The sequence below is a fragment of the Syngnathus leptorhynchus genome, chromosome 17, assembly GCF_054491065.1.
Source record: "Syngnathus leptorhynchus isolate UIUO chromosome 17, UIUO_Slep, whole genome shotgun sequence".
NCBI lineage: Eukaryota > Metazoa > Chordata > Actinopteri > Syngnathiformes > Syngnathidae > Syngnathus > Syngnathus leptorhynchus.
The window spans coordinates 8,999,839-9,026,066 of NC_141211.1; the positions used below are offsets into that span (position 1 = coordinate 8,999,839).

Consider the following 26,228-nt stretch of genomic DNA (forward strand, 5'->3'; position numbering starts at 1 on the left):
GTGTGTGTGTGTGTGTTGGTGTGTGCGTTTTGGTGTGGGTGTGTGGGTGTTGTTTTTAGGTGTAATGTGGCCGTCATTTTCATGACAGAAATGGTGGTGGATCACAGCGTGAGAGAAGACTGGGCTTTGCACCTTCCCCTAGTGCTGCACGCGCTCTTCTTGGGTGCCAACAAACTCACACATGCACACACACACACACACACACACACACACACACACATAGATTGCATCCAAGTCTTGTGTAATGCCCTCACTGATAAGATGAGACATGAAATGGTGAGTTGCGTTGGTGTTTGACAGTGAGGTCTCCCGCTCGCATGGCAGCACCCAGAGAAAAGCACACAAAACACTGCCATGAAGCAACCGAGTCCATCTTTCGTTAGCTCTCAAAAATGGGCCTGCCTTTTTGCTTTGAGGCTGCGGATTGTTGAGCATCATGGTTGTGTCATTGTCAGGCCTGGACCACTACAGGCCGGAAGTCTATGAGCACAGCAAGCGCCTCCTTCTGCACCTCCTCATAGCGCTGTCGTGTAACAACAACTTTCAGGTGAGGCTCGGAGGACTCTTCTTTCTTCAGCACCCAACTTCCCACCTACCTCCAGCACCCGATTTCAGCTTCCTTTCCTCCCCACCTTCCTCCAATGCCCGATTTGGGCTTCCTCTCTTCCCCGCTTTCCTCCAGCACCTGACTTGGGGTTCCTCTCCTCCCCACCTGCTCCTCCTCCTCATTGGTACGTTGCCATTTCAGGTAATCGCCTCGGTCTTGATGTCAACCAGAGAGAGCAGCGACAACAAGACTCTGACCGTCAAGTCCGGCCACCACAGCGACCGCCGGCGCTCCAGTAAGACCCTTGCCGTCCGTCCTCCGAGCCCTGAGCGCTCGGGACAAACAGCCTACGTCGGTTTCAGACGTGCCTGACTTCCTGCGGGAGTGCCGGGCGTCGCCCGCGGCCGATTCGGGCCTGGGCTCGGCGTCCGACTCATCCTCGGCCAGCCTGGGTGGTGGCAGCGCAGCAGGCAGCGTGGCCACCCTTCTCGTTGTCACGCCAGATGACCTGGAAGACGTGGAAGACGCAGGCTACGAAACGGACGAGAAGACCAACAAACTCATCGAGTTCCTCTCCACCAGGTACGTACGCGTCACCCTTTGCTATGACAGTGGGAAAAGTCATCTGTCTTGTTGATTTTCTTGACAAGTGCAGATCAAAAAGACTTTTGAGAATGATTCATTCCGACCGGCCACATAACACAACACACTGGGGGCGTTCTAAAAGTGTGCACGTTGTAACGTGCTGCGTGGTGTTATCGGTGGCGGATGCCCAGTGTCTGGAGTGTAAAGTGTTTTCGTTGCTCAGAGCCATGGGGCCACTGTGGGTGCACGAGGACATCACACCCAAAAACCCAAACTCCAAGAGCACTGAGCAGCTCTCCAACTTCTTGCGCCATGTCATCTCCGTCTTCAAGGAGTCTAAGTCAGGTGAGCATGGATACAAATTTGCCAAAAGGTAAAGTACAAACAATACAAAGACATCTGAGATTCCCACCGTAAGAGTGGCGACTTGCGATTGCGGCATAGACTTCCACCTGGAGCAGCAGCTGAGCGACGTGGCGCTGCAGACGGCTCTGTGCAGCTCGTCTCGTCACTACGCCGGTCGCTCCTTCCAGATATTTCGGGCGCTGGGGCAGCCCATCAACAACCACGCCGTGTCCGACCTGGTGTCTCGCCTCGTAGAGGTGGTGGGCGAGCACGGGGACGAGGTGCAGGTAAGGGGCTCGCCGCCGAGAAAAGGGCTGGGAGCGCCTCCAGCAAGCCCCTTTGTGTGTGCCAGGGCTACGTGATGGAAGTGCTGCTCACGTTGGAATCGGTGGTGGTCAACCTGGCCGAGTGTCTGAAGAACAGCGACCTAATGGCGGCACTCACCAGGTTACCATCTGCACTTACACGCGTTCATCAAATGCAAACGATTGCAAGTAGGCTCAAGTGCGCCCACGACAATGCTAACGTAGCGTTCCGGGACTGCTCTCCTGACGCTGCTAACAGGTGTTCTGCTGATACGATACGTGTGAGATTGAGAGAGGATTTTTTTTTTTCCCTTACAGTCACGACAAATTATTTGGATGGTGTGATTATGTTGGAATGTTGACTAGAATCATTAACTTTGTTAAAACCTTCCACCTTTTCTTGACTCGTTGAAAGTCCCTGCAGTTGTTGAAAATTTCCAGATGATGTGGGGACATTCTTGCTTAGTTAATTATCTAAAATGCTCCTCTAGTATCTGTTTCCACGACCTTGTAAAACAAGGAGGTAAGACCCTCTGCACCGATTAACCAGTTTGCAGAGGTGACCACCGAAACGTGTTTACTCTCACCCCCACCCTGCTTTCTCTCAATAAATACTATCTTGCAAGAGGCAAAAGTTCGACTGCTTTCAAGCACCACTGTACCACACAGGGTGATGGCTTTCTACACTTGCAAGCGTAATATGGGCAAACTGTCTCACGTGTGGTTCTTGCTTTCTTGCATACCCTGTCAACGCTAACATGCTGTCATGCTTACTCGCAGGATGTCGTCTCCCGACTTTACACTGAGCGACAAGCTGATGAACCGGAAGAGCACGGGACAGCTCAACTTCCCCGGCCCGGGGCTGGCGGCCCTGTCGTCTCAGCGCCACCAACGCTCCTACTCGGTACCCAAAAAGTTTGGCGAGTGCGGCTATCAGTCTGGCGAACCCCCTCGCAGTGCCACTCTGGACCGTATTCAGGCAAGCATTTGCTGGTTTTGCACATTTGGCACGCCCATTTGCATCACGTGGTTTTGCCAGGGATGAGAATGATCCGCGGATATTCGTGTTTTTTTCCGTCGAAAGTATCGTTTTCGTGAATCGTATTAATCTGTTGAGGATTTTTGGGGGGATACATATTACAGCAATTCCTTGCTACATTGCGGTTCGTTTATCGCGGGTTCACTTTTTTTTTTTTTTTGAATTTCGAAAATTTGTGGAAAAAATTCACAGCCCCTCAGTATAATTCGCCCCCCCACCCAAACTAAGAAAAAAAGCGTGACTTATAGTCCGAAAATTACGATGTGTGTGTGTGTGTGTGTGTGTGTGTGTGTGTGTACTACTTTTCAGTGTTTTTTCACATTTGCCATTCTCATCCCTTTCTTGCGCATGTTTTGCCAGGCCTGCACCAATCATGGCCTGGCACGGGCAGGCAGGGGCCCGGGCTCCTGCACCTCCTCCACCAATCGCATTGATCCCAGCGTCCTGTCAGACCCCGCCCATGTGTCACACCCGTCTTCCATACTGGCCACTGTCTTCTGGGTGGCGGTCTCGCTCATGGAGTCGGACTTTGAATTTGAGTACCAGATGTCACTCCGCCTGGTGCACAAGCTCCTTTCCAAGGTACGAGCAGCCCGCTCAGGCATCAGAGAAGGCCGAGCGGAGCATGCCGTGGCTTCTGAATCGACGAAGACTCTACGTCCTTCTGGACGCTCTTTGCTAGGTGCCTTTGGACCGCGCGGAGAACCGCGAGCGTCTGGAGAAGCTCCAGGCTCAGCTGAGGTGGAGCGGCTTCTCCGGCATCCAGCAGCTACTGCTGAAGGGCTTCACCTCCCAGACCACATCCGACCTCACCCTACAGCTCTTCTGCCAGCTCACGCCCGTCTCCCGCGTGCCGGTGGTGGACAGTTCGCAGTCTCTGGGTAGGACAAAGTCAGTTGATGTCGCCTTCTTTCCGTATGGCGGCACTGACCGGAGCTGGCCCTGCCATAGGTTTCCCGCTCAATGTGCTGTGTCTGTTGCCGCACCTGGTGCAGCACTTTGGGCACCCCACGCAGTTCTGCAAGGAGAGTGCGGAGAGAATCGCACAGGTGAGGGAGACTCAACCTCATGTTAGCTTTAAGCTGGAGCACATCCATCATCTGCTCCTTCCTTCCCGGCCGGCAGGTGTGTTTGGTGGAGAAGAACACAAAGCTGTCCCACCTGGCCCACGTGATGACGCTGTACAAGACGCGCTCGTACACACGGGACCCCTTCTCCTGGGTCAGCGTAGTGTGCCGCTACCTCCACGAGGCCTTCTCCGACATCACGCTCAGCATGGTCACCTACATGGCGGAGGTGCGGGCTCGCATTTGGCATGTGCTGTGGCGGCGGCGCGCCCGTGTAACCGTGCATCCGTTGCTGGCCTGTCCTTGCAGCTACTGGATAAAGGCCTTCCCGCCATGCAGCAGTCGCTCCTGCAGATCATCTACTGCTTGCTCAGCCACATGGACCTAAGCGCCGTGCACGTCAAGCAGTTCAACGCAGACGTCACCAAGACCATCGAGAAGTTTGTGCAAGTCAGTATCCGTCAATTGGGAGAAAAGAACCACGAGAAGAAAAAGCCAGCTTGCCAGCAGACGGTTTGAGCTGAAAAGTGCGCGTCCCCACAGACGGTGCACTGGAAGGACGCCCTGAACATCCTGAAGTTGGTGGTGTCACGCTCGGCCAGCCTGGTGCACCCGGTGTACGGTCAGGCCCACGGCGACATTTCCAACCTGGAGGTGAGCAGAGTGTGGGACGGCTCGCCCAAGGCGCTGCCTGGGAAAACCCTGGACTTCACCTTTGACATTTCCGAGGTGAGGACGGCTCCCGTGGGCTTTTGAGGCTGCTGTAGCTGACGCCGCTTTTCTTTGCAGACACCGATAATTGGGCGGCGCTTTGACGCACTCCAGGGCTCTGGCGTCAGAGAGGGCAAGGCCCGAGCCATGGCCGTCACTCGCAGCACCTCGTCCACCTCGTCGGGGTCCAACTCCAATACCATCCTGGTTCCTGTCAGCTGGAGGCAACCTCAGTATTCCCAGGTCGACCCAATCCAAAATGTGTTTTTAAAAGCTGTTTTCCTCTTTGTGCCCTTCGCAAGGGTTTGACTGATGATTTTTTTTTTTTCCATCTCTTACTCAGAAGCGGACCAGAGAGAAGCTGGTGAACGTTCTTTCACTGTGTGGACAAGAAGTTGGACTCACCAAGAACCCTTCAGTAATCTGCCTGACTTTCCTCCGGGGCGACGGCGCAGTGCTTTTTTGTGGGCAACGGCGGGGTGCATTTCTGTGGGCAATATCTCTGCCTTTTTTTTTCCCCACCATCAGGTGATCTTCTCATCCTGCGGCGACCTGGACATGATGATGGAAGTGCGCGAGAGCGGCGTGTCGTCGGAGGAGGGCGGCACCAGGGAGGACACGGTGGACGACACGGCCAGCGAGCAGCAGTTCAGAGTTTTCAGAGACTTTGACTTCCTGGATGTGGAGCTGGAGGACGGAGAGGTGAGCTCAACCAGCCCGGGCTTCTTTCATGTTAACCTCTAATTTTCTCATCAAGGTAAAATGACTTCAACACAAGTACACCATATATTAGAAATGTTGGCTTTATGGCGCTCGCCCTCTGTCTAACGGAGTGTCTCTCTTTCTCCCCCCGCGCTGCCCAGGAGCTCCAGGTATGTTTTGCTCACATTCAGCATCTACGTGAGCTTTTACTTTCACAGCTGCGGTGGTCCTTGGGCTCCTTTGCCAATGGTTCAAACCAGCACATGGGGCACATAGGTCCCATTGCTCGTGTAAAAGTTGCAAAACAACAGGACGTAAGCTCACAAAAGTGAACACACCTTGGTCAAATTTGATGATGTCTCTTCTTGGGACTACACTGGAGAAATGAGCACATTGTAAAGTTGTCAGTGCACAATTTCTATTGCGGTCTGAATTTCCTGCCCCCTACATACAAAGGCACGTTAACAATGTCGAAAGCGCAGGCAACAAAAGTGAGCACACCTCTATGTGAATCTGTCGACTGGCATATTTGTGACTCGACGTTTGTGCTCGGCGGTGGAACAAACCGAGGTGTAGGCCTCATCGACACGAATCTTAATGAGGCAACATTGGGCGCTGTCACCGCTTCTCCCTCTTTCTTCACTTCCCCTCCCCGCCGGATGTTCTCGTGTGCGTTCCCTCAAGGGCGAGACGGTGGACAACTTCAACTGGGGTGTGCGGCGCCGATCCCTGGACAGCACCGAGCTAGGCGACATGCTGGAGGAGAGCCAGCATTCGGGGAGCACACCTAGCCTGGGACACGAAGACCCCCATGATTCCGAGGAGTCCTCCGAGGAAGAGGAGTCTTCCGCCAGCCGGAGCCTGTCGCATTCGCAGCTGGTGCGTAGGACCCGCTAGCGCCACGTAATGGAGTCAATGGTGTTAAATGCTGCCCCAAATCACAACGCTTCAACATGGCTCTTTTGCATCAAGGTGGCAGCAAAGCTCAACTTGTGTCTGAAAGAACCATAGTTACAAACATAGTTTGCGGCCCCTCCAGAGAATCTGCAACAAATCCAGAAAGAAATATTCCACAAAGATGTAGATCCAAAACAATGAATATCTCAAGGCGTATACTGCCGATTTTCGCTTGCAGACCAATCTGTCTCCATCGGACGAGACCGACCGCATGGACTCTCTGTCCACATCGTACGATACGTCTGCTGAGCCGCAGTCCCTGGGCGTCGCCATGCCGGACCCGGGGGTGCTGCTGCACGACCACTTCGGCGGCCTCCGTGTAGGAGTCCGAGCAGTGCTTTGCAATAGCTGGGAGAGTGTGTTTGTGTGCGCTGATGTGATGCGCTCGCTGTGTGTCCTGGGCAGGCGAGATTGTGTGGTGGCGGCGGCGACGACGACGACACTCAGGCTCAGGACGACGAGCTGTCCCTGAGCACCAACGAGCTCGCGGCAGGCTCCGACTGCGGTGAGAGCTTCACCTTGGAGCTGACGGGGCAAGCGCGGGGCTGCACGTCTCATCCGGAGCGTCGCCCTGACGATTGCCAACCGCCGCTGGACTTTCTAGACCCCAACAGTCTGCCCAGGTGAACGCCGTGTTTTGTCGCAAGTTCAAGTGACCGATCTAAGAGGATGCTAACCCAGTCAACCGCGGTGACAGTCTACGTGACGACGTGGATGACTTGGAGGACCTGGGCTTCCCGCCGCCCCCGTCCCCGTTTTTCTCCGCCATCTTGGCCGCCTTCCAGCCGGCTGTATGCGACGACGCGGAGGAGGCGTGGCGCTGCCATGTCAACCAGTTGGTGACCGACTCGGACGGCTCCTGCGCCGTCTACACCTTTCAGGTTTTCTCGTCGCTCTTCAGGGTGAGGCCCCCCAAATGTTTTTTCTGGCTCAAATGGAGGTCTATTTGGAAAAGCATGGCTCCCGATCTGCTTTCCCGCCTTCTTGTCATCTCGCCTTTTTCAGAACCTCCAAGGGAAGTTCTGCACTTTGACCACGGACGTGGCTTCCTACCTTGGCGAAGGCTTGAGGGGGATTGGCTCCAAGTTCCTCAAGTCCTCTCAGATGCTGACCTTCTGCTCGGACTGCCCGACCATATACATCGATGCAGACACTGTAGGTTCTACGTGCTTTCCGTGAGGTGCTTGCTGCCGACATTGACTCCACATCTCCTGCTTTTTAGATCATGTCTTATGGCCTACTGGAGAAGATGAAGTTCAGCGCGCTGGAGCTGCAGGAGTACCTGGACACCTACAACACAAAAGAAGACGCGGCGGTCACGGTAAAAATAGAAAGCAACTTTCAGAGCGGCATTGTGTGTGGAACCGCTGTTGAAATGTACTCTGGGCTGATGGCCCAGAGCAGACTTTGTACGGGACCTCTGGAGCGAACAGATCCGGTTGCCGCCTTGTAGCACAGCAATTATGGTAGAGCTTCTGCACCCATGAACGAAAAGTTCAAGTCCCAATGATCATCGTCACACACACACACACACACACACACACACACACACACACACACACACACACACACACACACACACACACACACACACACACACACACATCTGGGTGTGGTGAAATTTGTCCATGTGATTTGGATCCATCCCCTGCCCTGCCCTGGGGGAGAGAGAGGGGAGCAGTGAGCAGCAGCGGTGCCGCGCTCGGGAATCATTTTGGTGATCTAACCCCCAATTCCAACCCATAATGCCGAGTGCCAAGCAGGGAGGTTCCATTTTTATAGTCTTTGGTATGACCCGGCTGGCCGGGGTTTGAACCCACAACCTTCCAGTCTCAGGGCGGACACTCTACTATTAGGCCACTGAGCTGGTTCCTGGAACTGAAATGACCAAGAATTAAAAAGGAACCAAAGGGCTGCAAACTATCGAAAAGTATCAACTGAAAATCCACACAAGGGCCCACGCACAGAATGTTAACCGCGATGACAAGATGACCCTAACCCTGTCCTTTGTTGTGTTCTTCAGTGGCTCCGCAGCTGTAAGGACACATTTCCCAGGTGCCCCGGCGACGGTGTGGTCACGTGCCAGCCTGGAGACTCCGAAGAGAAAGTAGGCAACTCTGTCTCTACATAGTCGGTTCCTGTTTGTGCTGGGCTTTGTCAACAGTCTGAAATATTTGCGGCGGCCGTGGCTCAGGCAGTAGAGCGGGTCGATTAGTAACCGGAGGGTTGGCGCTTCTACCCTAGCTCTGTCACAGTCACGTGTCATTGTGTCCTTGGGCAAGACACTTCACACACACCTTGCCTCCAGGTCGCCATTGTAAATGAGAAAGTGTTCTCAATTGACTTACCTGCTAAAACATTGAACATAAAACTAAAATCAAATAAATAAATAGCCAGATTCGGTCTGCCTTTTAGTCTCGACAAAGTCTTGAGTCTGCCCTTTAGTCCAATCGTGTCTGTTTGTCAAAGAATGACAAACGTGTTCAATTGCATTTTGTTTGATCAAAGCCACCAAAAGTAGCAAACATAAATATCCCCTGGCCCCCCATTATTGTCATTGAGCAGAAGCTAACGCTTGTCTGTGCGAGTCCGTGTCTGACTGATGCTATTGTCTTCCTCTAACACGCTCTCACACTCTAGCAAATGGAGTCTCTGGCCGTAAGTTCTTCTTCTCCTTGCTATGGTGCTTGTGATTTCCGCACGCGCGCTGCAATCGCGTCTCGCTGCCGCCGCCGCCGTCGTCGTCGCCGCCGATCACATTCCGACCGGTGTTCCGCTTGACTTTTGCAGCAACTGGAGTTGTGCCAGAGGCTGTACAAGCTGCACTTCCAGCTTCTGCTGCTCTTCCAGTCCTACTGCTCGCTCATCGGCCAAGTTCACGCCATCAGCTCCGTGCCCGAGGTGAACATAATTCCACAGGAGTAGCTGGCGTGTATCCTTCCTGCAAAGAAGTCCCGTTGGTATCCTTGTCATTTTAGCTGCTCAACATGTCCCGGGAGCTGAGCGAGCTCCGCCGCTGCCTTCAGGCGGCGGAGGCAGCGGTGGCCAGTGACCTGGAGCATGAACATCCGGCCCAGTCGCTTCACGCCCACGTGGCCGCGATGGCCGTGCCCACTTTCCCGTCGTCGGAGGCAGCGGTCAAGGCCATCCTGGAGTGTCTCAGGAACCATGAGTTCACCAAGGCCGTCCGCTACATTCAAGAGTGCCGGTAGGCAAAAAACGGAGCAAATGGGGAATCGGAGACACATTCGAGGTCTATGCTCGTTTCAGGCGACGGTGGCCTCACAGCGTGTTCGGTGGTGGCGCCGAGAAGGAAGTCCAGACTCTGCTCAATGTGTACTTCCGGCACCAGACTTTGGGCCAAACGGGCACCATCGCCCTGGTGGGCTCTCGTCAGGACCTCGGCCTGATCTGCTCCAAGCTGCTGGAGCTCAACAGCGAGATCCGCGACATGATCCGCCGCGCTCAGGGCTACCGCGTGGTCACCACCTACCTCCCCGACTCCAGCGCCTCCGGCACCAGCCTCTGACAGAGGAGCCAGCCACCTCCCGGCGCTTTCTCTAACCGCTTCGAGACTTTCCCCCAGTCGTTCTTTGTTTGGTACCAGCCGACCCTCCCCCGCCCACAGTAACGTTGCAACCAAATCTGCCCGAAGCTTGACATACAGACCCGATGCTAGCGCTAACCGCGATGCCGGCCGTCAAGGCCCCTGTCTCCGATTGTACCCATTGCACTAAACGGACCTACAGAAGGAAGTATTAGTCTACTGTAAGAAACAGCACGCTGGAAAAACTTGACCCGAGGTGGCAGAAACGACAAAGACTTTCTGCATTACCGCCACTCTAAAACCCGTGGCGCCCGTCACGCCTCCAACCCTTCCCTTCCACGCTTAGCCTGGATGTCAAAACCGTAGCAATTTCCGTGCGCGACCTTGTATAGATGAATAATTGTGCGTGTAACTGCTGACATTCAGCACTGATATAGTGCGCGACTACTGATCACTTCCTGGCGTCCTGCGTCAGTCATATGACCTGCATGTGTCCCATAGGGTATGTTGCAAATATTAGTGAGAAATTTGAAACGCGATTCGATTGCACTGGTGTATGTTTAGAGTGCGCGAGTGGGCATGCGTGCCGACCAAGAAGTAGTTGCACATTTTTCAAAATAGAAAACAAGCTTGTTAGATTGAAGTTTGTTTTCTCCACCTTGTAAATACTTTAACAGCCGTTGTGTGACAGCCTTTTCAGTTCAGAGTAAACGTTGAAACAAAGCATCAGTTTTTTCACAAGCTAACCCTCATTTGGATCGCAGGCAAGCAGCAAAAAAAAACAAAATTGCTTTATCAAGTAAGTAACAAGACAAGAATTCATTGTCCACTCTTGAGATGCACTTCATTTATTCTGTGGAAAAACGACAAGAGGTAGAGGTGGAGAGCGCCCGCCCGAGACGTCACGACATCAGACGATGTATTTGAAGCTGTAGGTGGCGTCGCAGGAGAGCTCGGTGCCCCGGCATCGGCAGCACAGATCCTGTCGGTGAGGCCTGGTCATGTTGATGTGTCTCTGCTTCTTCTTGCAGCTGCAGCACGTCTCGGAGCAGCCCTGAACACCACACGGTGAAGGTGCGCACTTCTTTCAAATTGACACCACCTGCCAGTGTCACACACCTTGCATATGATGGACTCCACTCTGTAGGGGTTGAAGCCCACCTGACATTTCCGGCAGAGCTGCTTGTAGTACACCTGTGGTGATGCGTCACATGGTTAATACTCTCATGGTATAATTAACTTCAAATCAGTTACACTTTTCATGGTAATTTATCTCATTTTTTTCTGCACGTTGCAAGAACCTTGCATTTGAATAGTGGTGTGCAGACTTTTAGTGTCCCCAGTCAGTGGCTTAAGTCAAAGTCCGCTCGATTGTCAATTACTTCACATGCCAGGCACACAAAGAGATGGAAATGACGTTTCCCACCGTCCCACGGTGACTAGACACAGTACACGACACTCACATCAAACAGCACAAAGAGTAAAAACCAACAGACAAGAGCAACGAATAAGTAAGAAGCAAATAACCTTGTTGGTTCCCGAGATGCACCACACGTAAGCACTCTCCCACCGGATGTTACACTTTTTGCAGTGGAAGAAGCCGTACCTCTGCTCCAGGAACTACACAGCACAGACATTCACATCGCAAATGAGTTGACCCACTGAATATGTATATATAAATTAGGCTTTAGCTGTGTAAATTCATACCACATGCACATTTCTTGAGCACTTCTGTTACACAAGAAGTATGCAAATTTTTGTTTTAAACCTAGTGCATTTTTTCCCAGATCCTATAACTAATATCAAATGGAATTTTTGGGAGAACGACAAAAACCTGTAAATTGGAGCCCCTGTTGGCCCGATGAACAGTGGCCTTGTGGACCTGTTCCGGATGTTTGCTCCCCTCCTGCTCCTTTTCCTCGTCACGTGCCTCTTCCTCTGCGAGCTCGAACATGGGCGAGCAGATAGATACCGGTCGGGTGAAGAAGCGCAGCTGGCTCACTGAAGGAGTCTTGCCGCTGCCGCTGCCGCCACCAGGGTAGTCTTCGTCACCGTCCGCCTCTTCCTCCCCCCGCTCCCCCGAGCCAAGTAGCGTCTTGGGCCCCAGAGAGCACTGCACTGTCTTGTCCACTTTGGCGTTCACCTGCACGCCGCAGTCTCGGGTTCGGGCTGCGGGGGGCGGGCAAGCCTGGCCCAGGATGGCCTTGCACAGCTCCAGGTAGTTCACACCGTACGGCGTCACGAAACGTGCCTCCCGCTTGGGCCAGCAGACGCTCCGCGGGGTCGGGATCGTGCCCGCGGCGGGGTCGCACACCACGCCGTAGGGCGGAGGGAAGGTGGTCGGGAAGCCCTCCATCCTGGAGCCACGAAGTGAAAACGGGTCAAGGCGTGCCCGTTTGGGTTTGTACCACGTGATTAGACGGAGCCGACGCCAATTAGCTGATTGGGGACAGGGCCAGTGTTCCAAAGTTCAAGTCCAAAGTGGAATGGAAAACTATGGATTTTTAGAAATTGGCCGTTCTTACGTTAGAATCGCTGAATCAAATGCTATCTTTATGCGCGATACATTTTAATCTATATTCTTTTCCCCGATACTCCAGTACATACGGTTCCTCAATTGTGAACTCCTTTGTCACTATTATGAGCATTTTTAAATAGAATGCTCCCATTTATTAGTAGATGGCGTTCCTTGAAAACAATGCCTCGTAAATATTTGTCATTACATTGCAATTTAGGATGCAAGCTCTGCTTGTGATGGACAGCATGCGAGCACACGTCACGCCAGACATGCAAATCACGAGTCCGACGGCGCGCTTACGCGGCATTGTTTACACGATCGATGATCGATGTATTTTATGATTTGGAGTGACAGATGCTTTGGTAATATTGTTGCTATATGATAGTTATTTGAAATATACTTTATATATCGTTATATGGGTCTGTGGAATAGTTAGACATGCAAATCACGAGTCCGACGGCGCGCGTACACGGCATTGTTTACACGATCGATGGATTTTATGATTTGGAGTGACACAGATGTCCTATCTATCTATCTATCTATCTATCTATCTATCTATCTATCTATCTATCTATCTATCTATCTATCTATCTATCTATCTATCTATCTATCTATCTATCTATCTACACACACACACACACACACACACACACACACACACACACACACACACGCACACACACACGCACACACGTTATTCAATGAAAGCTGTGTATATTTCGTTCGACCTTTTGCGTGCTTTTTACAGTGAATTGCGACCTTCCCCGGAGCGCCTGCGGGGGACGCTCCACGCCTGGCCGGCGAGGCGATGCAGTGAACGCTCGCTCGCTCGCTCGCTCGCATATTGGCGCCATTTTGGAGCCAGGACGAGTAAAATCGCAGCAGAGGAGGACGGCGGCCGAGCTCAATTCAACACAAACAGGTAGCGTAGCGAATCGCCGCCATCGCCGCCTGCATTGCAGTCTAATACATAAACACCGTGGCTCGCCGGAGCGCACTGGAAATAGCTGGGGGGTGGTGAGCAAGACTCGGCGAAGACGCCCTGCTTCCCGTGCTTGTGAGACGGAGCGCAACCCTGTGCAAGAGCGGTTGGTCCTCATCCCTCTTGGATTACATTGATTCCGTCGCGCGCGAGTATCGTCGAGTGTTTAAGCGGCGGCGATCTCTGGGTGTTTGGCGTGGAGGTAGCGGCTACCCGCGGGGATGTTTTTGTTAGTGGCCGTCCGTTCGCCCTCTGTCATCACAGAGCTTCGTGCCGCTAGCTGCATTAGCTCCTCTGCTAGTGACGGTTAGCCACTTAGCTGCTAGCGAGCTCGGCTAGCTGTATTTGCTCTCTTAGGGTTTTTAAATGCTTTCTTTTCTTTATCATTTTTACATTTGAATTCTATCGATTCCGTCGAATTTAAAGCTTTGCTAATGTTCAATTTAACCCTCTGACCAGAACACGAGGCTAATTTGTTTTCTGCTTATTGTCGACTTTTGTCTTCGCAACAACTATCTCACGTATTCTCGATTTAATAATTTAGAAGTAAGCAGCGAAGAGAACATATCAACGGCACAATTTGAGAGATATCACAATGTAAATTTAGTCTATATCAGATAAGAAATCAAGATGTTTCACATTCATGAACGCAAATCAATAATAATCTGATGCTACTGTTATTCCTGCAAAGTGGAACGTAGAACAGAAAGTGTTGACAGACTCAAGAATGATTGTACCAAATATAATGCGTTGAAAGTCCAATCAAAGTAGATTTCTTGGTGCTGTAATTGTTACCTTTTTAGCACAGTACAGCAGTCAGTGAACATTTTTGTGACACCTCAGAATATTTTTGGACGGAGCGGCATAGAAACACATGTTTATTTTTGGGACGGGGGCTACCTAAAAATATGTTTGTTTTCATCTATCAATAATCAAAGTTGGGCCACCTTCCCTCCGCCCTACAGCGTGGTTAACTGACACAACTGTGCAAGTTGTTTATTGGTGGTTGGGTAAATGGAGCGCGCTACCGTCCCCTACTGCTTGACCTACCCCATAGAGTGGCCAAAGTGCTTTCAGGACGAAGCCTCGCGTTCACGCGTCTTTACGCACGAGGACCCGCTAGCCGCCAGTTAGGTCAAGGCGTCAGGACACTTCGTCAGTTGACGGTCAACGCCTTCGGTCCTCGGATGACCTGCTTGACCAACTGTTTAATTTTCGGACTATGAGTTGCGTTTTTTTTCTCAGTTTGGGTAGGGGGGCGACTTATACTGAGGAGCGAAACCGCGAGAAGCGAACCGCGATGTAGCGAGGAATTGCTGTAATTTGAATTTCAAGTGACATCAGTGGCGCGGCAGTTGTTTAGATAAAGGACAAAGATTCGATCACGGGATGACGAAGATGACGAAGGGCCCCACGTACTACCGGCATCATTAGCGGCTTTGTTTGGAAGTGACACGGAAGACGAAGAGTTTGAAGGATTTCATGATTTGGAGTGACACAGAAGGTTTGAAAAACTGTTATGGCTTTTACGCACGCCCGGTCCTTCTCGACGGGAGCTCTCTTTCACCTCCGTGGATGGAAGTTGGGGGCCGGCGCTCGGCCGGGTGGCTGTTCGGGGACGGTGGATGGGTCTCGGACATGGCTTTTACGCACGCCCGGTCATACTCTACGGAGCTTTCTTTCACCTCCGTGGATGGAATTTGGGGCAGGCGCTCGGCCGGGTGGCTGTCCGGAGACGGTGGATGGGGCTCGGACATGGCTTTTACGCACGCCCGGTCCTATTCTATGAAGCTCTCTTCCACCTCCGTGGCTGGAAGTTCAGTAGTTGTTGGCTCGTTGAACTCTTGTTTTGTTGAATAAAGAGCCGTTTACCAAACCCACGTCTTTGCTTTACTTTGTTAACGCTACAATATAGTTATATACTAGATCTGTGGAATAACGTCGAGGCTGACGTCAGGGCGCACGTGCGGCTTTGTTGACAAAGGACAAGGAATTTGATCGATGGATTTAATGATATGGAGTGACACAGATGGTTTGATAATATTGTTGTCATATAATAGTTATTTGAAATATACTTTATACATCGTTATATGGGTCTGTGGAATAATTAGAAATGCGAATCACGACGAGTCCGACGGCGCGCGTACGCGGCATTGTTTACATAAAGGACCATCGATTGATTTAATGAATTGGAGTGACACAGATGGTTTTATAAACGTGTTATTTATGTAATAGTTATTCGAATAACTGAATGTTACGTCAGGCCCGTTTTCAGCTCTTCGTTTGTGTTTGTCACGTTAGCATACCTATCGTTTAGCCTGTTTGTTGCACGTTCATGTGTGTTCTTAGTGTTGGATTTTGACAAATAAATATGCCCCAAAAGTGCGACTTATACTCCGGTGCGACTTATATATGGGTTTTTTTTTCCACTTTATTGTGCATTTTATGGCTGGTGCGACTTATACTCCGAAGCGACTAATCCGAAAATTACGGTAATTGTTTTGGTTATTATTCTGCTGCTATTTTCCGTTTCTGTGTTCAGGCAGCGAAGGGCATCCAGAGGATGGCTCACTCTAAAGCTCGAGCCGCAGACGGGAAGGTGGCCTACCCCCCGGGGGTGAAGGAGATCTCTGACAAGATCTCCAAGGAGGAGATGGTCCGCCGCCTCAAGGTGAGCCCTCCCTTGCGCTTCTTTCAGTTGAGTCCGCGGTGACGTCCTTTGTCATCTTTCTTCAGATGGTGGTGAAGACCTTCATGGACATGGACCAGGACTCGGAAGAGCAGAAGGAGCTCTACCTGAACCTGGCCCTGCACCTGGCCTCTGACTTTTTTCTCAAACACCCCGACAAGGATGTGCGGCTGCTGGTGGCGTGCTGCCTCGCCGATATTTTCCGAATCTATGCTCCCGAGGCACCCTACACCTCTCCCGACAAGCTGAAGGTGCCGCTACATCCGGCTACCAGGCCAGTTTCCGTTACCTCGGCTTCATAGGGCCTCTTTTCCCGCAGGACATTTTCATGTTCATCACCAGGCAGCTCAAAGGTCTGGAGGACACAAAGAGCCCTCAGTTCAACAGATACTTCTACCTGCTGGAGGTGCGCGCCGTGTAAACCGCGTTCGCCGTTCTCTTCCATCGCATTTGTCCTCTGCGTCCGTCGCTGTCGTCGACTGAAATCCTATGATTGTTTTGTTCCTCACACCCAACTGTTTTTCTGCGCAGAACATAGCCTGGGTCAAGTCGTACAACATCTGCTTCGAGCTGGAAGACAGCAACGAGATCTTCACCCAACTCTATCGCACGCTCTTCCAGGTCATCAAGTGAGTCCCTCCCACCCGGCCCACTTGCGCCCGGGCACCTTTTCATAAATGACTCCCCCCTCGCCCCTTTGTTTCCATAGCAACGGCCACAACCAAAAGGTGCATATGCACATGGTCGACCTGATGAGCTCCATCATCTGCGAGGGTGACACCGTGTCCCAGGAGCTGCTGGACACGGTCTTGGTCAACCTGGTGCCAGCCCACAAGGTGTGTCGAACATACTTAGACGCACGGGACGGGTGCACACGCATTCCCGTGTTCAGTAGCGCCCCCTTCCCCCATTCACTGAGCCACCTGCAGCTTACTCTGTTCCTTGAATCCTAGGGTTACTGAAGAAGAAGAAAAAAAATATATATATACAGATCATTAATATATATATATATATACACACACACACACACACCTAAATATGACCCATTATTTCTGTGTGGTGTTTGCACTCAGAATTTGAACAAGCAAGCATACGACCTAGCCAAAGCGCTGCTGAAGAGGACGGCTCAGGCCATTGAGCCGTACATCACTAACGTGAGATCGGTTCTGCTCAGAATCTTTTCTCCCTCGTGTCATCTATAGGCGCCTAACGTCTGTGCCTCGTTCAGTTCTTCAACCAGGTGCTGATGCTGGGCAAGACATCCGTGAGCGACTTGTCCGAGCACGTCTTCGACTTGATCCTGGAGCTCTACAACATTGACGGCCATCTCCTGCTGTCCGTGCTGCCCCAGCTGGAGTTCAAACTCAAGGTAGAATTGAGGGAGCAAAAACAAACCAACCGAATTGGCCACTACAGGTTAATTAAAGGTCATATCATAGAAATATGTCTTTAAACGTGTCTTAAATGTTTCTACTGAGGTAGCAGTTCTAATATCCGTTGGTAGGGCATTCCAAAGCTTTGGAGCCCAAATAGAAAATGCTCTAGACCCTGCAGACATTTTCTTGGCCCTCGGTGTCACTATAAGACTCGAGTTTTGCGAACGAAGGTTATGAAACGGAACGTAAGGAACAACTAGGTCGACGAGATATGAAGGCGCTAAGCCATGCAATGATTTATAGGTTAATAGAAGAACCTTCAAGTCACATCTTAAATGGACCGGGAGCCAGTGTAAGTTGGCTAATATTGGGGTAATGGGATCAAATTTTCTTGTCCGTGAGAGCAGCCTTGCAGCAGCATTTTGTACTAACTGTGGACTTTTGATACTGGACTTGGGAAGACCAGAGAATAATGCATTACAGTAGTCCAGGCGCGACGTGATAAACGCATGTATGATAATTTCCGCATCACCGGTCGAGAGGATTGGGCCAATCTTAGCAATATTACGAAGGTGAAAAAATGCAATTCTGGTTATGTTCTGAATGTGCTTTTGAAAGGAGAGCGTTTGGTCAAATATTAGTTACAGTATCACTCTGAGTGATAGTACGGTTATCTATAGTTAAAGTGGTTCCCTTAAATAAGTGCCGATAACCAGCTGGACCAATTATCAACATCTCAGTTTTATCTGGGTTAAGACGAAGGAAGTTGAGAGACATCCATTGCTTGAGCTCCGCGAGGCGAGCCTCAAGATTACAACAGTCCCGCGGATCTGTCATTGATAACGGCATATATAATTGGGTGTCATCTGCGTAACATTGAACACTAATACTATATTTACGTATTCTGTCCCCAAGCGGAATCATATAAATATTAAATAGAATTGGTCCTAGTACCGATCCCTGTGGGACACCACACATAAGCTTATAAAGCTCAGAGGACATATTGCCATGGACCACTCTGTGTGTCCTGTCTGATAGATATGAGTGAAACCAGCATAGCGCTGACCCCGAAATACCAACACAACCTTTAAGACGCTCTCATATAATATCGAAGTCTACAGCGTCGAAGGCAGCACTGAGATCGAGCAGTAACAATATCGATGAAGTGTTTGAATCCATAGCTATGAGGAGATCATTAGTCACTTGAGCAAGTGCTGTCTCAGTGGAATGATTAGCTCTAAAACCAGACTGAAAAGATTCAAATCGATTATTAGCGACCATGTAATCAATAAACTGCCGCGCTAGTACTTTTTCAAGATGTTTTGCTATGAATGGGAGATTTGAAACTGGCCTATAATTACTGAGACAGTCCGGGTCAAGATTTGGTCGCTTATGTAGAGGTTTAATGATAGCAGTTTTAAAGGCTGTTGGCACTATCCCAGAGGAGACAGACAGATGAATTATATTTAAGACGGACGGTCCTAAGATTTGAAATCATTCTTTAAATAGTTTGGCTGGAAGCGGGTCGAGTAAACATGTTGTTTGTTTGGCCGCACGAACTAATTGTGTAAGCCTTTCGAGGGACGCGCTTTTAAAATTTGAAAGGGTTATTGCACGATCGCCAGCGCCGGTAATCGGCGGTCTCGACTGAGCGATCGATCGGAATGGTCATTTTGATCTCATCCCTAACGGATTCAATCTTTGAGTGAGTGAAGAATTTCATGAACTCGTCAGCCGAGTGAGAGGAGCTATCGGGGGTCGGCTGGCGTAGTGTTAGCTTTGCCACTGTATGGAATAGATATTTAGGATTGTTTTTATTGAGATTAATGACTTGCGAAAAATAACGAGTTTTTGCTAAGATAAGCGCATCTTTATATTTCAGGAGGCTGTCGCGCCATGCCTGATGGAAAACCTCAAGTTTGGTTAAACGCCATTTGCGTTCACGCTTTCTACATAATTGCTTAAGCGTACGTACGTGTTTGGTCTGTGAACCGTGGAGTATGGAGAAAGCTCATTCAGTGCTGTCCCCCTCTCGCTTCCCTTCAATTTCCATCACGGTGAAGGGCTTTCTTTGTCTCTGTACAGAGTAATGACAACGACGAGAGGCTGCAGGTGGTCAAACTGCTAGCCAAGATGTTTGGCGCCAAGGACTCTGAGTTGGCGGCGCAGAACAAGCCGCTGTGGCAGTGCTACTTGGGCAGGTAGATCTCAGCAAGCCAAATCGATGCGGTGGCCGCCGTCTTGACTCCAACACCGGTGTCCTCTCGCAAAGGTTCAACGACATCCACGTGCCCATCAGACTGGAGTGCGTCAAGTTTGCCAGCCATTGTCTTATGAACCACCCTGACCTAGCTAAAGACCTCACAGGTATCTGACACGTCCGCGTATACAAAGGGCCTCGAAATACTAGAAGAGCGTGTCGGGCGCTCCACCCATTTTGGATGTGGTCTCCAAAAAAGGGTGGGCCTGTCTTTTTAAGCACGCCTTCCAATCCCGCCTCGTTTTCAACGTCAACAGCGTTCACCGAGCCTGCCAAAATTGCAGACTTTGAACGCGCGGCTCCTGTGTTTTCGCACGTGTCGGCAGAATTCTTAAGGGTGCGTTCGCACGATCCGGAGGAGGCCATTCGCCACGACGTCATCGTCTCCATCGTCACCGCCGCCAAGAAAGACCTCTCTCTGGTGAACGACGCCCTGCTCAACTTTGTCAAAGAGCGAACCTTGGACAAGAGGGTAAAGAAGCATCAGCTGAGGCTTGACTTTTGAACAAGGGGTCTCATTTACTGCGTGCCTCCCGTCTCAGTGGCGCGTACGTAAGGAGGCCATGATGGGCCTGGCGTCCATCTACAGAAAGTACTCGCTGCAGGGCGAGGGTGGGCGCGAGGCGTCCAAGCAGATCTCCTGGATCAAAGACAAGCTGCTTCACATCTACTACCAGAACAGCATCGACGACAGGTGCGACAGTGGTCGGCACGAGCTGACGTGGGCTTTCCTGACAACCCCCCCCCCCCCCCCCCCCTCCCTTCCTCCTCCTCAAATACAGGTTACTGGTGGAACGCATCTTTGCCCAGTACATGGTCCCTCACAGCCTGGAGACGACAGAGAGGATGAAGTGTCTTTACTACCTCTACGCCACTTTGGACACCAATGCTGTCAAGTGAGTCGTACCCGCTGACGGACGGACGGACTGACGGACGGACGGACGGACGGACAGACGGCCTTCCTTGTTACACATTGACCAACGCTGCATGGATTCTTTCCCCACAGAGCCCTGAATGAGATGTGGAAGTGTCAGAATCTACTGAGGCACAACGTCAAAGACCTGCTGGACCTGGTCAAGAAGCCCAAGGTGGGTGCCACAAGCCTGGATTTTCACACTTGAGGCAAGCGAGTGTGTTTATTTGTCTTGCTTATGCTTTTTGTAGTCTGAAACTTCCAGCAAAGCTGTTTTCGCCAAAGTCATGGTCATCACCAGTAAGGAGGCACTTTTTGAGTACTTTTTCTGAGGGAGCCGTCTTCAAAGTTCCCTAAGATGCCCGTTGTGTGTGCGTACGTGTGTCAGGAAATCTTCCAGATCCAGGCAAGGCTCAAGATTTTGTCAAGAAGCTTGCCCAGGTGCTGGAGGACGACGAGCGCATCCGAGACCAGCTGGAGACACTGGTCAGCCCTTCGTGCTCCTGCAAGCAGGCTGAGTTGTGTGTGGTGAGTTCTCGGGCACATTAGCACTCAAGTCCAGCTTTCTGGCCTCGTCGTCAGCTCAGAGCAGACGCGAAAAAACGTGTTTTTGCTGCCAATTCAGCGAGACATCACAAAGAAGCTAGGCAGTCCCAAGCAGCCCAGCAATCCTTTCCTGGAGATGGTTAAGTTCCTTTTGGAGAGAATTGCTCCCGTGCACATCGACACAGAGTCCATCAGGTAGTCGCAGAGCGAGCTGTGGGCACCCGTTAGCCAAAAAGGCAAAGTAAATCCCGCTCTCTTGGCAGCGCTTTGATCAAACAGGTCAACAAATCCATCGAAGGAACGGCCGACGACGACGAGGAGGGTGTTCTCACAGACGGCGCCATCAGAGCCGGCCTGGAACTGCTTAAGGTAGGTAAAAAGTCAGTCAAGGAGGGCTCGCTTGCCACCCGATCGTTGATCTTTCCAGATACATTCCTTTGCCCCAAGTCAGAATTGTATCGGTAAGCCTAGTAGCGTGCCTGCCTGATTTGAGATGTCCTTCCGGCGGCTCCCAGGTTTTATCCTTCACACACCCGGTGTCCTTCCACTCAGCCGAGACCTTCGAGTCCCTGCTGGGCTGCCTGAAGATGGACGACGAGAAGGTGGCCGAGGCGGCGCTGCAGATCTTCAAGAACACAGGCGGCAAGATGGAGGAGAGCTTCCCGCACATCAAGTCGTATGTGCCGCGCTCGCGCCTGCTCGCTCTGCAGACTTTGATGAATGCCGCTTGTTCTTGCTTGTGCACAAATGCTCCTGTCGGCCATTAGTCTCTGCGTCAGAGTGCCCTCTAATTCTCGCCTTAGTGTCTTGCTGCCGGTGCTGCAGTCCAAAGCCAAGCGGGGCCCGCCTCGTCAAGCCAAATACGCCATCCACTGCATCAATGCCATGTTTGCCAACAGAGACACTCACTTTGCGCAGATCTTTGAGGTCAGTTCACATTGTAGCGAGCTCGCTTCTGCTCGGAGAACTTGACTCGGCGCGTGCGTCTCTGGTGCCTAGCCGTTGCACAAAGGTCTGGACCCAGCCGACCTGGAGCAGCTCATCACCCCTCTGACCACGCTGGGTCACCTGGCCCAGCTGGCCCCCGAGCAGTTTGCTGTGCCCCTCAAGTCGCTGGTGGCCAACTTCATCGTGAAGGATTTGCTCATGAACGACAGGGTATGTATTTGGAGGCACAGCACACCACCTGCCGGTACACTTGACTGCCAAAAAGATGGACCGCCACGGTTTTGCTTGTAGATTCCAGGCAAGAAGACCACCAAGCTTTGGGTTCCCGACGACGAGGTTTCTCCCGAGACCGTGGCCAAGGTTGGTGACTCGGCACGCGTCCCTAAATGTGGACACCCACGCGGACAACAAAAAACAATAACCAAGCGGTTCCCACTTGTGGCGAATCCGCCTGATGATGTGAACGCTGTGATGTTTCAGATCCAGGGCATCAAGCTGATGGTGCGCTGGCTGCTGGGCGTGAAGAACAACCAGAGCAAGTCTGGCAACTCCACACTGCGCATGTTGACGGCCATCTTGCATAGCGACGGAGACCTCACCGAGCAAGGGAAGATGGGGTACGTACGCAAGCCTAATGTATTTTTAAATGTACTTGTTTTCAATCCTCGTTTGCTTATCGTCAGCAAACCCGACATGTCGAGGCTCCGACTGGCTGCCGCCTGTGCCCTGCTGAAGCTGGCCCAGGAGCCGTGTTACCACAAGATCATCACGCTGGAGCAGTACCAGCTGTGTGCGCTGGTCATTAACGTACGTGGGCTCCACCGACAAACTGTGCCCGCCGGGCTTCCTGAGCAACAATCGTTGTTTTTTTTTTTGTGACTTTCAGGACGAGTGCTACCAGGTGCGTCAGGGCTTTGCGCAAAAACTGCACCGGGGCCTGTGCCGCCTGCGCCTCCCTCTGGAGTACATGGCCGTGTTTGCCTTGTGTGCCAAGGACCCCGTCAAGGAGCGGCGGGCTCACGCGCGCCAGTGCCTGGTCAAGAACGTCAACATTCGGCGCGAGTACCTCAAGCAGCATGCCGCCATCAGCGGTGAGCGCCGGCCGGCCGGCCGGCAAGCGGACTGTTCCCGCCCTTCCGGGTCGTAACGCTCTGATCATTTGGGATCCAAACAGACAAGCTTTTCTCGCTGCTGCCCGAGTATGTGGTGCCATACGCTGTCCACTTGCTGGCGCACGACCCAGACTACGTCAAAGTGCAGGACATGGAGCAGCTCAAAGACATCAAAGAGTGAGTCCGGCCGGCTGTTGCTTTTCATTTGCAGCTTTTGACTCTCTCGCGCCCTTCTACGCCAGAGCCTTGTGGTTTGTGCTGGAGATCATCATGGCCAAGAACGAGAACAATAGCCACGCCTTCATCAGGAAGATGGTGGAGAACATCAAGCAGACAAAAGACGCGCAGTCGCCAGCTGACTCCAAAACCAACGAGGTAGCTGTCACCGCGTCCTCCCTCGCTCCCGTCTCAAGCTGACAGCGTGCCGATCTCCTCCCTCCCTCCCTCCCCCCCGGCAGAAACTGTACACGGTGTGCGACGTGGCCATGCACATCATCATGTCCAAGAGCACTACCTACAGCCTGGAGTCGCCCAAAGACCCCGTTCTGCCCAGCACCTTGTTCACCAAGCCTGATAAGGTTCCCACCGCTATCATCTAACATTACATTTCAAAGATGAATAGAAATAGTTTTCTTGTTGCCGGGCAGAGTTTGTAAAGCTCCATCAAAGAGCGCTCGTGATTCACCAAGCACCAGCGACAGTTGGCTCATACTTGTTGCAATTAAAGTGCGCTTCTCATTTCAGAATATTAGCAACACAAAATATTATCTCCCGCCTGAGATGAAGTCGTTCTTTACGCCAGGAAAGGTGAGTGCAGTGCGCCTTTGCAGTCATTGTCCAGGAAAAGTGAGTTTTGCTGTCGTCGTCCCCATCGTTCTACGCAGCCCAAGTCTGCCAACGTCCTGGGCGCCGTCAACAAACCGCTGTCGTCGGCCGGCAAACAGATCCAGAGCAAAGCGTCCCGCATGGAGACGGCTAGCAATGATGACTCCTCCTCCAGTCCGGGCTCACCGCAACGTGGCAAGAGCAGGTAGAGGCCATGGCCGCCGGCAGCGGCGGCGGCGGCGGCCCCGTGAACTACAGCCTCTTTTGGACATTCTCATTTGTCATCATTTGTCATCCTGTCAGGCACGACAGCGCTGAAATGGACCACAGTGAAAATGAGGACTTGAGCAGAAAGCGAGCGGACAGCATCGACAAGGTAGCACCAAAAACAAAACGACCTCAACATTGGCGGGAGCCGACGAGGAATAGTTAGGTTTTGTCCAACTCTTGATGTATTTCCAGGAAAGCGAGAAGCCTCGCGGTCGCAAGCGCGGCCTGACGGCCGGCGACAACAGCGACATCAAACCCAAACGCGGACGCAAGAAGGCCACGGCCATGACGGAGGCTGAGGACATGTGGGGGGAAGAGGACAACAGGCCCGAGGACGAGCAAAACAGTCCTCCCAAGAGGGGACGCAGGGGGCGGCCCCCCAAGGCGGCCGGATCGGGCAATCAGGACGCATCGCCCGCCAAAGGGAAGAGAGGGCGCAAGAAGGCAGCGCCGCCCCCAGAAGACGACGACGACGAAGAGGAGGACGAGGAGAGGCCCGACGAGGACGACGACGAGGACGATGAGGACGGCGGTGGTGGCGCTGAGAATGTGGAAGTCAAGACCCGGGCGGGACGACAGGCCAGGACTCTCAGACGATCGCAAAGGTGAAAACGTGTGCCACTTCCTGTAGTGTCTTTGCCACCAGGGGGCAGTAAAATACATGGTTTCTCCTAGTCCCTTTTCCTACGACAGAACTTATCCACTTGCTTGAGGCCTGTGAATGTTGTTTATTGTTCACCGCATAAGTTGCGTTCAATTGCCATTGATGTGAGCTCTGCCGAGAGGGTTTTCAGCATTCGGCTTGGCCAACATTTGAAGTTGCCATGGCATATTTTTGTTGGCGCGCCAGCTCCGACGTGGTGGAGTCAACGCCGCAGAAGAGGAGAGGCCGGCCGCCCAAGTCGGCGCAACCGCCTTCCAAGAAACCCACGTAAGCCCACGCTTTGGACAGCGCGAAACTTTACAGGGCTGATGAACTGAATTCTTCAGTTACCAAAAACCAAATCTTACCTGATGTGCACAATGGCTGACTCAGAGAATTTGTTTGATTCAGGCGGGGAGGACGGTCAAAGGCGGCGGCCGCTAAAGACGACTCCGAGAACGAAGAGGCTGACGAAGTGCAGGAGGAGGAGCCCACACCTAAGGTTGGTCAAAAATACTACCACTGCTCACCTTCAGCGCTAACGTGCAATGTTCGACACGTTTCCGACGTGAAGGTCGGATGTGTTTCCGTGTTTAGGAAGGTGCTTTTCTACATGTTTGGCAGTTCAGCATTAAAGCGCGATTGCGTACTGACGGAGTGTTTTTGCCATTGTACGGTTAGTTGGAAGCGCGTGCATTTAGAAACGATCGCAGTTTGTGAGCTAAGGTTGACGCCATATGACGTTTGTGGCTCCGTTCAGACTCCTTATGAGCTGCTTTTTTTGCTCAGGGTCGCAAAAAGGTGGCGGGCCGAAGAAGATGAGTCAGCCGGCGGGTTGGGGCCAAGGAACGAAATCTGAAATATGGACGAACCACACGAACGTTTCATACGTGTTTTATGGCCGCTACCGCACGGGCCTGCACGCATGCGCACCCTGCTAGTTGCTGCGTCCCACTTCCTATTCGGTGTGTTCCCGCCCCGGCTGCGTCGTCGTCGGCCTCGTGTGAGTCAGCTAGATGTTCATTTTTAGCACAACGATACAATCAATGTGCTTGTAAATACGTCGTTTTTTTTCCGTGCGATTCGTGTGTTGGTGTTTGTCGTGTTGGATGCTGACTGCAGGGGGGGGGGCCCTTGCCTTATTGTTGTTACTAGGAAAAAAAGCAAAGCTTCCCCCACGGCCTTCTGAAAATATTCACGTTTTTGTGCTGCCCCCTTTCAAACATGTTTTGTTTTGTTTACAGCCTGTACATTAATTAACAAGACCTTTTTTTACCGTGGATTAAAAAATGTAAAAAAGATCACGTCCTCGTTTATATAAGAGTCTTTTGCTTTGTGTCT

At 51.9% G+C, this 26,228-nt stretch overlaps 3 protein-coding genes across 6 annotated transcripts in view; 2 read left to right on the plus strand and 1 right to left on the minus strand.

Moving 5' to 3' along the window:
* fryb (furry homolog b (Drosophila)) overlaps positions 1-10,666 on the plus strand; it is a 26,140-nt gene extending 15,474 nt beyond the window's left edge. Inside the window, exons 37-65 of one of the 2 annotated variants that reach the window (XM_085936694.1) lie at positions 60-163; positions 456-547; positions 749-842; positions 910-1,129; positions 1,356-1,477; positions 1,577-1,764; positions 1,830-1,924; positions 2,563-2,761; positions 3,182-3,403; positions 3,504-3,702; positions 3,773-3,870; positions 3,947-4,117; positions 4,198-4,338; positions 4,432-4,617; positions 4,678-4,842; positions 4,943-5,017; positions 5,128-5,301; positions 5,463-5,471; positions 5,986-6,180; positions 6,437-6,577; positions 6,664-6,881; positions 6,956-7,160; positions 7,264-7,413; positions 7,481-7,579; positions 8,282-8,365; positions 8,899-8,916; positions 9,049-9,159; positions 9,237-9,466; positions 9,529-10,666. In XM_085936694.1, the coding sequence (XP_085792820.1) occupies positions 60-163; positions 456-547; positions 749-842; positions 910-1,129; positions 1,356-1,477; positions 1,577-1,764; positions 1,830-1,924; positions 2,563-2,761; positions 3,182-3,403; positions 3,504-3,702; positions 3,773-3,870; positions 3,947-4,117; positions 4,198-4,338; positions 4,432-4,617; positions 4,678-4,842; positions 4,943-5,017; positions 5,128-5,301; positions 5,463-5,471; positions 5,986-6,180; positions 6,437-6,577; positions 6,664-6,881; positions 6,956-7,160; positions 7,264-7,413; positions 7,481-7,579; positions 8,282-8,365; positions 8,899-8,916; positions 9,049-9,159; positions 9,237-9,466; positions 9,529-9,787 (4,264 nt within the window). In that variant the 3' untranslated portion in view covers positions 9,788-10,666. Of the gene's footprint in view, positions 1-59; positions 164-455; positions 548-748; positions 843-909; positions 1,130-1,355; positions 1,478-1,576; positions 1,765-1,829; positions 1,925-2,562; positions 2,762-3,181; positions 3,404-3,503; positions 3,703-3,772; positions 3,871-3,946; positions 4,118-4,197; positions 4,339-4,431; positions 4,618-4,677; positions 4,843-4,942; positions 5,018-5,127; positions 5,302-5,462; positions 5,893-5,985; positions 6,181-6,436; positions 6,578-6,663; positions 6,882-6,955; positions 7,161-7,263; positions 7,414-7,480; positions 7,580-8,281; positions 8,366-8,898; positions 8,917-9,048; positions 9,160-9,236; positions 9,467-9,528 lie in introns of those variants that run through there. The other variant, XM_085936693.1, reaches the window with a different exon arrangement.
* LOC147043670 (zygote arrest protein 2.L-like) lies at positions 10,638-12,263 on the minus strand. Of its 2 annotated transcripts, XM_085936713.1 has the most exons (4): positions 11,640-12,211; positions 11,333-11,425; positions 10,925-10,999; positions 10,638-10,859 (listed from the first exon to the last, which is right to left on the minus strand). In XM_085936713.1, exons 1-4 carry the CDS (start codon positions 12,159-12,161, stop codon positions 10,716-10,718), a joined length of 834 nt encoding a protein of 277 aa, XP_085792839.1. In that variant the 5' UTR covers positions 12,162-12,211; the 3' UTR covers positions 10,638-10,715. The 2 variants fall into 2 exon arrangements, with proteins under 2 accessions (XP_085792839.1, XP_085792838.1); XM_085936712.1 differs by lacking the exon at positions 11,333-11,425 and having other exon boundaries at positions 11,640-12,263.
* Positions 12,264-13,010: 747 nt separating this feature from the next.
* Positions 13,011-26,178, plus strand: pds5b (PDS5 cohesin associated factor B). 2 transcript variants are annotated; one of them, XM_085936699.1, is made up of 35 exons: positions 13,011-13,245; positions 15,848-15,976; positions 16,042-16,245; positions 16,314-16,400; positions 16,526-16,623; positions 16,704-16,830; positions 17,068-17,148; positions 17,223-17,363; positions 19,456-19,571; positions 19,643-19,737; positions 19,957-20,102; positions 20,173-20,324; positions 20,413-20,526; positions 20,637-20,718; positions 20,795-20,843; positions 20,932-21,071; positions 21,169-21,284; positions 21,353-21,458; positions 21,605-21,765; positions 21,893-22,016; positions 22,089-22,247; positions 22,329-22,397; positions 22,518-22,654; positions 22,721-22,844; positions 22,924-23,128; positions 23,212-23,326; positions 23,392-23,524; positions 23,608-23,727; positions 23,894-23,956; positions 24,034-24,179; positions 24,278-24,350; positions 24,437-24,849; positions 25,095-25,175; positions 25,299-25,389; positions 25,677-26,178. In XM_085936699.1, exons 2-35 carry the CDS (start codon positions 15,869-15,871, stop codon positions 25,707-25,709), a joined length of 4,209 nt encoding a protein of 1,402 aa, XP_085792825.1. In that variant the 5' UTR covers positions 13,011-13,245; positions 15,848-15,868; the 3' UTR covers positions 25,710-26,178. The 2 variants fall into 2 exon arrangements, with proteins under 2 accessions (XP_085792825.1, XP_085792826.1); XM_085936700.1 differs by lacking the exon at positions 13,011-13,245 and adding an exon at positions 13,308-13,411.
* The last annotated feature ends 50 nt before the right edge of the window (positions 26,179-26,228 follow it).